The sequence below is a fragment of the Ascaphus truei genome, chromosome 5 (genome assembly GCF_040206685.1).
Source record: "Ascaphus truei isolate aAscTru1 chromosome 5, aAscTru1.hap1, whole genome shotgun sequence".
NCBI lineage: Eukaryota > Metazoa > Chordata > Amphibia > Anura > Ascaphidae > Ascaphus > Ascaphus truei.
Genome location: NC_134487.1, coordinates 275,888,669 through 275,898,501, shown reverse-complemented (window position 1 = coordinate 275,898,501; position 9,833 = coordinate 275,888,669). Strand labels below are relative to the sequence as shown.

The 9,833-nt window shown below is 42.0% G+C and overlaps 1 protein-coding gene across 2 annotated transcripts in view; it reads right to left on the bottom strand.

The window, feature by feature from the left end:
* GRIA1 (glutamate ionotropic receptor AMPA type subunit 1) overlaps positions 1-9,833 on the bottom strand; it is a 181,387-nt gene that overhangs the window by 71,470 nt on the left and 100,084 nt on the right. The window contains exons 3-4 of one of the 2 annotated variants that reach the window (XM_075602143.1): positions 2,029-2,268; positions 503-690 (exon numbers count right to left, since the gene is read on the bottom strand). In XM_075602143.1, the coding sequence (XP_075458258.1) occupies positions 503-690; positions 2,029-2,268 (428 nt within the window). The remainder of the gene's footprint in view (positions 1-502; positions 691-2,028; positions 2,269-9,833) is intronic. The other variant, XM_075602144.1, reaches the window with a different exon arrangement.

Sequence of the window (9,833 nt, the reverse complement as noted above, 5' to 3'; positions counted from 1 at the left end):
AGTGGACGTTTAGATTTCTAAATAAAAAGTAGTGGTAATTTTTAAAAACAACTCTGAATTATATTTTTAATGTATTATAATGTAACAATATTTTTTTGTTTCTATAGCAACATTTACAACGTCGCATCCCCTTCCTCTTCTGAAACAGGCTCTGGCACACCCCTTTTTGAGCCCTGCCCTTTCTCTAGCAGTGCACCAATTGTATCTAGTGACTGCCTGGGCACATGATCTTCCCCACAAAACTTTGCATCTTTGGTTCTGTTCTGCTGCACTGACAGCCATTTAGTGAACCCCGAAGCCGAAACTTAGCTAATGACATCATTGTGTGGATTGTATTGATGCACATATTAAAGGGAAAAAAATGGCAGCTTGGACTGCTGCTTTAATTCCTCCTTTAGACACACCTAACTCACAAGGTAACACAAGGTGAAAAAAATCTTGATATATTGACACAGTGAGATGCATTGGTGATACATTGTGCTTTTGGGGCTAATGTTACCACCACCTGGCTGAGGATGGCATTCAGGCGCTCCGACTCGCAGTCTATCACCACTTGCCGGTCCTTGCTCTTGTCCAAGTCCTGGAAGAGCAGGCGATACCCCTCCTCTGTGGTGGTGAGAATATTTACAGCTGTCACCTGCCAGTTCTTCTCTGCTGCTGTGTCCAGCACCTTCTGCAGGACGGATAAACCTGGAAAAGGAGGGGAATTCGGTAGTCATTGAGACTCTCAGCCTCAGGTATCAGATGGGAAATCGTAAGTTAACCCTCCTCTATTATTAAACCTTTAACAGGGCTGTAGGAGAGTGAGTGTGGGACAGGAAGCCTTGTGCTTCTGTTGGTCAGCAGCACAGATGTGATCAAATAGCCTTGGTCAAGCTACAAGTGTATGGCATGCCTACACTCTTATTCTCCAAACAGTAAATTAAGACTTTGCTCTTTAAATTACATGATGCCTGTACAGATTGAATGGTTTTTTGGTATTTTTACTGTGCTACAATGAGACCATATGTGAAAGTTATGATCTTGGGGTATGATATCTTAGAGGCTAGAAGACACTTTATAGCCCATTGAAGTGAAAGGGCCATATCTACTGAGCAGGACCAGAAGTACAGATGTGCGACACTTTCGCCCAAGGTCGTGAACCAATGCTAATTGGCAACACTCTCTAAAACCGTTAGATTCGCGGCAATCCAAGCAGGCAATTTTTTTTTCAGCATAGGGTTGAAGCAGGGGGTCACCGGAGCTGAACCCCATTCATTTCAGCTCTGGGACTCCATGCTTCCAGAGATACTTACCGTACCTCCATAGGGACTACCGGTAGCAGCTCCGCTCAGCTATCAGGGTTCACGTTATGGCGGCATTTCAAAGGTCCGGCGCCCTGAGGGCCAATAGGAAGCCATGACATCATAAGGTTCCTGTTGGCCTGCGTGACGCAGGAGCTGTAAATGTTAAAACCGTAGCTAGCCCAGGCAGAGCTGCTACGGGCACCCCATACAGAAGTTTGTATCTCTGGAACCAGGGGGGCTCTAGAGCTGAAACGAATGGGGTTCCGGAGACCCCCTGCCTCAATCCTACGTAAAAAATTTTTTTTACAAAATTGCAAAACAATTGCCTGCTTGGATTGATCTTTTAAGATAATTTGTGAAATTCTCTAAATCGCTAGATTCCCTTAATGCTCAGATGATAAATCAGGCCCACACACCATGTTTTGCCAACTGTTTGTTGATACAGTATTTCACTGAAAGATTGTGAAATTGCAAAATCGAAGACTAATTTTGCAACATTATTAGCCCCTTTGAGGTTTGGTGAAACATTATTTCACGGAAGCAAAACAAGAAAACCTCCAAAACTCTAGAAATCTTGCGACTGCCAGATAATGTCTTACGAAGTACCAGAGCGTAGTAAATATGGTCACTAAAGCAAAGGGCTGTTTAATTCTCTAACTTAGTGACACGGTGTTGACCATTTGAGACTGGAAGGGTTAATGCCAAGAAGAAAAGTACAAGCTCCAATCTGGATCCTCCTTACCTCGGTCGGCGTCATAAATGTAAACAAACTTTTTCCACTTGTAGTGCTCGATAACACTGATCAGGGCATCTTGGAGTTCTGGCCTCAGCTGTAGGACAAACTGGTTGGAAGTGGCTACTGGGAAGCTTGGAGTAATGAAGCAGACATGGAGAGCACCACAGAAGGAAGTCAGCATGTTTACCGTCTTCCGGTCGTAGAGTCCAAAAATGGCGTAGACCCCCTTGGAGAACTGAGAACAAACTGATAGAAAGGGAGGAAGATCAGAGAGTGGAAGGCGTGAGCAATTACCCAAATCCCACTTTTTCACCTTAAAAAAAGACAAACATGAGACAGTCTTTGCATATGGCTTGTACAATACAAAAGTTATAGAAGACAAAGATCAATAGTTTGCCATATTCTAATAAAAACATCAGCACCAGTATGCAATTTGTCCACTAACAGCACGTTTGGGGTAAATGCACATTATTGTTGTAAATGTGCACAAATACTGTATGTGTGTGTATATATATATATATATATATATATATATATATATACGTATACTATGGTCGTTTCATCGATGATATTATTATTTGGGATGGTGATGTTACAGTTTTTTCTGATGTCCTGAGTTCTTTTGATCAGAATGATATGGGTTTGAGGTTTACATTTGATATCAGTTCCACCTCTGTGGTTTTTCTGGATCTTGTTTTGAGTTCAGATCCAGAGGGTAACATCGCTACCACCACACACTTCAAATCTGTCTCAATTAACAATTACGTTCATGCGTCTAGCAACCATCATGCACAATGGCTCAAGAATATTCCCCTGGGACAGTTTCATCGTCTCAAAAGAAACTGTTCCAGGGAGAGCGATTTTCTATGTCAATCGGAAGATCTGAGCAACAAATTTTTGTTGAAAGGTTCTGATCCCGGTCTTGTTGATGACTCTTTCGGCAAGGTCAGGGCCTCTGATAGATCTACATTACTTAAGAAATCTAAATGCTCCATTAATAAACATACAGGTTACAATATTCCCAGGAATGGATCAGCTAATGCTGATGGGGTTTCGAGGTTTATTACCACTTTTAATCAATCCTTTAGATCCATTCAGGGTATTTTAAATACCCATTGGAGCATCTTAAAGTGCGATCCACATTTAGGCAACATTCTTCCAGAGAAAATACCTATTGTTTATAGGAAGGCAAAAAACATCAAGAATACTTTAGCTCCGAGTAAATTGAGACCAATTGTTGCAGTTACCAATGCCACACTTCTGGGCCGATTAGGCAACCATAGATGTGGTAGGGGCCGCTGCATCACGTGCAAACACTTAGTTAACAAATCGGAGTTTGTCTCCCTTCAGAAGGGTGGACAATATGGTGTTAAAGGCAATATCAACTGCCTGAGCACATTTGTTGTCTACCTTTTGCAATGTGGTTGCGGCCTTCAATATGTTGGCCGCACCACTCGATCCCTTAGTACTCGGTTCCTGGAGCATAGGAGGAATGTGATCAATGGTGTTACTACCCATAATTTACCAAGACACTTTATTTGTACACACCATAAGGATCCTGGTTCCTTGACTATTATGGGCATTGAGCACATTCCTCCTTCTGCTCTAGGAGGGAATCGTTTTAAATCTTTGTGTCGTAGGGAGACATTCTGGATCCACCGGTTGGGGACACTTGCCCCCGGTGGTCTAAATGAATGTTTAGATACCAGTACTCTGGTATGAGTCTTTAGGTCCTGTTTTGGTTCTGTGCCCTCTGGATCACCTCCTGTTATCCATCTGTATCCCCTTCCCCTCATTTTCCCTCCCTTCTTTCCCTTTCCCTTCTTCCTCCCCCACCCCCCCCCCCTCCCATGCCCTCACCCCAAACCCCCCCTCCTCCTCCTCCCTCTCTCCCTTCCCTACCCTTCCCATTCCCCTTTCCCCTTCATCCCCTATCCTGTCCAGTGACAATAAATCCACCTCCCTCCTATGTGCACATATATGTATGTGTATATATGGATTCTATACATGCATTGTTGTGTGTACATCTGTATATATATATATATATATATATATGTATGTGCACATAAAAAATAGATCATTATGGTTGTTATTGATGGGTTTCATGAAACTTAATCTGTGTTTATGCATGTGTATTTATGGTTATATTATAGGTTTATTTACACATATTAATGTATATAAATACTTATTTTACCCCTTTTGTTTTTTATTGAAAGTTATTGTATATTATTTTCACAGCTATTTATTGTATATTATTTTGCATATTTTAGTTTATTATGTTTTAATAGTTTTAAACAGCATGGTCTCTCTTTTGTTTATTTATATATTGGTTGCTATTATTGTACCACGTATAATATTAATATTGAGAATGCTAGGGTGTTCCTTATGTTATGTGTCCCCCCCCCCCCCATAGAGCTTGAATGTAATGTCTTTCATAGCCAATTGCGTTATTTGGGGGATATGGCCATTTAAACTGTTGCACCAATTAACCGAGACACTCTGGTATATATCTGCAGCTACCACTGTTCATGTAATTCCCCTTTGATAAAGTTGCAGTATTGTGACGAAACGCGTCAGGGACGTACACCACGACATTACGTCATCACGTTACGTGCACGCTTTACGGCCGGAGCGTATATGGTGTTTCATTAAGGCCCTACTCTAATGCCACATTGCGTGGAGGACTTTTATTGATCGATCAGAGGATGAACGCTATCCGGTGAATCGTTTGAAGATTTCCTGTTGGACTGCCGACGTGACACGGGACGGTGCCTGCCTCGGTGGTGATTTTTATCACAAATTGCTTGTTATTCACATCTACTTTGTGAGTGTTTTTAATCCCTCCTCCATCTCCCCCTCCAATTAAATGTACAATAATACACTATGGGGTGTGCGCTCTCTCTCTTCTTTTTGTTCATACATATATGTATATAAGTATTACAGGTTAAAAAAAGTTGCCTAAAAGTAGACATCAGTGTAAACTCGACAGCAGGGATGCAAGTCAGAATTAGGGAAACATCATCTCACCATATGCGTACCCGGAGTAGGTGAGCAATTCAAGCTAAATTTGGCATTCTTTTTCAAGGCTGTAAAATTTAGCACACAACGTGTTGGCTGATATAAAGTCTATATAAGTGATTCGCAACAGCGGGTTCACTAAAATAAAAAATGTCACGGCGGATCCCAGGCCATATAGTGAGTTCCTGAAACCATGTGGAGACTGAGCACTTAGAAATGCTCCAAACTGCACTGTAGCACAATTGGTAGCAATTACAGCGGAATATTCCAAGGTCGCTTCCTGCAATGCTTTGTATTGACAGCAGGAAGGCATTGTCGGCCGAGACTTTAGAAGCTCACAAAGTAATTGACAGCTACTGTATACCACCCATGTTGTCTGCTCATACTGAGGTGCAGTTTGGGGCCTTGTAAAGCATGTGTGTTTGTCCCCCCCCCCACAAGCTCAGGACACTATACTGCCTGGGATCGGTCAAACAGTTTTGTTAGCAATAGTCTGATGAGTAGGCAATAAGATCTATTAATTAGGGGTTCACGGATCAAATATTTTCTTGCAGGGGTTGCACAGTAAAACATAGAGGACAAATCTAATACAGAGTGCTTTTCCTGGTAATGTACAGGTTAATAAGAGCTTCAATTAGACTTAGAACTATGCAACTAATTTTGACAGATTTATTATAGATCATTCTTCCTGGTAATGCACAGGTTATTAAGAATTTATATTAGTGTTAGGTACCCTTGAGATGTGGTCTGCCGTGTAGTGGCTCAGGGGCTTACAACACTTTGGCCAAAATGTTAAACTAAAAGACCATTTTATTCAAAAGATATCTATACATATATATTTAGGCACTGTACCGTGTATAAGTTTCACTGGGTGTGCACTGAGCTCTGTCTGTGTTTCATGTTCTGTCTCTGGTTTTAAAGGGGTTGCACAGTGTAAAGAAGCTTGGGAACCATTGTTCTACGCTTTTTTTTAATATATATATATATTAATAGGGTTTACTATTTAGACAAAAACCAAAGAAGAAGAGAATGGAAAAGTACCTTATCATGAGGTGCTCAAAGGCCAATACTGAGAGGTACAAATACCAAATACATTTTGGTGGTGCTATAACCCAGCGACCCCGAACAGAAGGATGGGAATAAGAATACTAATGCAGGACAGCATTAATAATGATGATACTAATACTGTATGTGTCATACACAAGGTATATTTTAACACAACCACCTAAAATACATTATTGTTGTACACAATCTAAAATCGGAACATCTATTAAAAAAATAAATTATTTATTGAATAATTATTAATGTAATATTTTTTAAAGCAAGCACACAGTCATCAAGTAAATACTACAGGGCATTTCATTTATATGTGATTTCAAATCTTTACCGTACGCAGTTTAAAACGAATGACTCAGATGTAATATTGAGAGCATACATTTTAAGTGTAAAATTCAATACAGACATTATTTTATGTGTGCTAGGAGAATATTATTATACTTTTGCCATGTTAGATATTAGGAAAGGATACTGAAAAACCCTACATTTTTGTTCCCCAATGTCATTTTTATCCTATACTTTCCTATAGTATTTGAAAGATAACTATATAAACCTTGCATTCAACTTTACCACTAAGGACCTTATTCCATATATGCTGATGCATCCAATTGGGTCCCGAAAAAATAGCTGAACTGCTGCTGATGCATATATAGAATAACCTTAAGTGTGTAATACGTTCAGCATATACTGTACCACTGGGTGTCATTTCTGAATCTCTATATATGCCTTTTTCTATCTAGTGTACAGTATGTGGCTTTTCATCTGTGTTTTTGGGAAATAATACAATGTAACTTATATGTTTGTTTTTCTGAAGTGTTCTCAGCTTTACCCTGTAATCCAGGGGTGCGCAAACTTTTTTGTCTGCGCCCCCCCCTGCCTGCTCTTCAGCGTCCATCTGACGTCACGGCGTCATTTGACTCCCTGCTGCCATGACGACGAGTCATCAGAAGTCACCGGAGAGAAGGTAAGGGATGTACCTGGGAGAGGGAGTGGCTCAGTGAGTAATACACACTGACTGGAGTTTGAAGCAGGGGAGCCTGGTTCAATTCCCGGTGTCGGCTCCTTGAGACCTTGGGCAAGTCACTTTATTCTTCCTGTGCCTCAGGCACCAAAAACATAGATTGTAAGCTCCACGGGGCAGGGACCTGTGCCTGCAAAATGTCTCTGTAAAGTGCTACGTATAACTAGCAGCGCTATACAAAAACATGCTATTATTATTATTATTATGTAAAGAGGCCGCATGCTCTCCCCCGGCATTTAATTTAAATGATGTGGGGACGAGCGCGGGCCTTCTGTAAACGCCGCACCCTACAGAAAATGTTGCATCCCCCCAGTTTGCGCACCCCTGTACTTTCACTGGGTTTCCACTTGATTGAAGATAAAAGCACTGGATGTAAGTTGTACCTGAACAGGATCCATTTAGGTGATCCAATAAAGTTGTCATCATCCTCGTTAGCAAAATATCATCCGAACACAGCTTAGTACAAAGGGTCTATGACATCTTGGCACATTGTATCATTCGGGATGTAAAGGGGTAACCCAAATAATATTTTTTATTGTATTAAGTTGCAATGTATGCAGTGTTAACACATCATTTTTTTTTTATACCCTGTGGGGCGCACAATTAAATTGTTGGTGTCTGACGCAGAAAGACATAAAGTCAGTTTCCACAGCTCGCAATGAGGTAACACTTGGATTTGGGTTGGCGTCTCTTCACAGACAGTGGAGCTGCTGTTAGACAATTCCCCCTCTCTCCACATAGTGTGTGCCAGGATTTTCTATACTTCATGTTACTTGCAAAGCATTAACCCATAACCCAAACCAGATTCCTGTTGCTCCTGCTCCTAACCATGGAATACATTCTTGAAATGCATTGAATTTTTTATCCCTTTCATGCACACATCACAGACATACCTGTGATACAATATGATCCTTCTTTTCACCCTCCCTGACCTCATGAACCCTGCATGCCTCTCTTCCCAATAAATGACAAACATATATTGCCATCTGCATAAGTGGGGCAACCGTGGGCAGATGTAATACATCTTTTACTCCCAGTAGGAATGTGAGTTTTAAAGCCATGGCTTGGAGAAATTAAGCCTTTCTCTAGTCCCTGATGTGCAGTTTATTGTGTATGTCCATAGTACGAGAGGAACAGGAGTAAAAATAGCTTGATTAACAGGAACGGGCTGGCTTTATCATGGCCAACTTGAACTGGGGACATAAGAACTAGGCCCCGTAGCTTTCAAGGAATATCCTAGGTGAGAAGAGTGATGAAGAAGGAGGGGGTGGTGGTGTTTTTTTTAATGTATGGCCACAAGCTAGTACTGAGAGAAAGATCTAGGTGTACAGGCATACCCCGGTTTAAGTACACTCACTTTAAGTACACTCGCGAGTAAGTACATCCCGCTCAATAGGCAAACGGCAGCTCACGCATGCGCCAGTCAGCACGTCCTGAACAGCAATACCGGCTCCCTACCTGTAACGAAGGTGTGCCCAAGCGGGGAGACTATAGAGCCTGTTACAAATGCCTTATTTACATCAGTTCTGCACGTATATGACGATTGCATTACAGTACATGCATCGATAAGTGGAGAAAAGGTAGTGCTTCACTTTAAGTACATTTTCGCTTTACATACATGCTCCGATCCCATTGCGTACGTTAATGTGGGGTATGCCTGTATAAGGCTAAGGTCCCGCTGCATGCGCCTGCACGCACGCCTGGTGTGGCGTGCACAGCGCTTCACCGTGATCTGCTGGCAGCTTTTTTAGGCGCAGGGGGCGTAGCCAAAATGGATTGGGCGGGCACGGCCATGACAAGTGGGAGGGGGAGAGGATGGGGACTTTGCAACAAAAAAAAACCATGTCACCAAAACAGGCTCTCCTGGAAGCAGGCGCACAGTGCGGCTGCTTTATTATTAGCACGGGATAATGGGTGATTCAGCAAATTACAGTTTTAATTCCATCCTTCCCCCCGTTCAATTAAACGAGCACCACCCCTCCAACTCTCCAATGTTGTTTCTTTATAGAGCCACAACCCAGTGAAAGGACAATAATAAGGGGGGAGAAACTGCATATGATAAAGTAATCCATTGCTTCCAGCAGTTGTGAAGGAGAATGAACCAGTAGTTTCTATTCCGAGACGAATCTCTGATAACATGAAAATAAACATGTTCCTGATTGGCTCCCTGGCGCACCATGTGATGCGTCGCCGCACGGGAACACCATCCCAATGTATCCCCTGCTGGCTGACGCATCACAGCACGAAGAGGGCCAGGAAGCGAGGAGTCACCGGGGCCTGCTAGGGAGGAGGTAAGGAACTTGTGAGAGGCGCGCACGCTACCGCACGTGCCGCCGCCTGCAGCGGGGCCTAGCCTAAGGTTGTAGCAGAGGAAAAGCACCTTCCATTACCAAACTTATCAAGTGGATTGTAAAAGGTGGTCTGAAGCAGTAATAACACTAAATAAAGGCTTCAGTCTGTATTTAAAATGACATTTTATTTTAGCCACAATATCAGGGAACATATAGCAGTTTCTGCTATTGGGATGCACAGGATTATACTTCCTGCACCATTGCCGGAGAAATAAAAAAGCAAAGACTCAATACAATATTCAATCCCCCCCAAAAAACTATTTTCAAATGAGATTGTTTGTGTTTCTATTTTTCCATTCAAACCACTATGTTTAACATTGCAGATCTTTACACAATATATCACTGCAGCCTCGTCTGCAATGAAT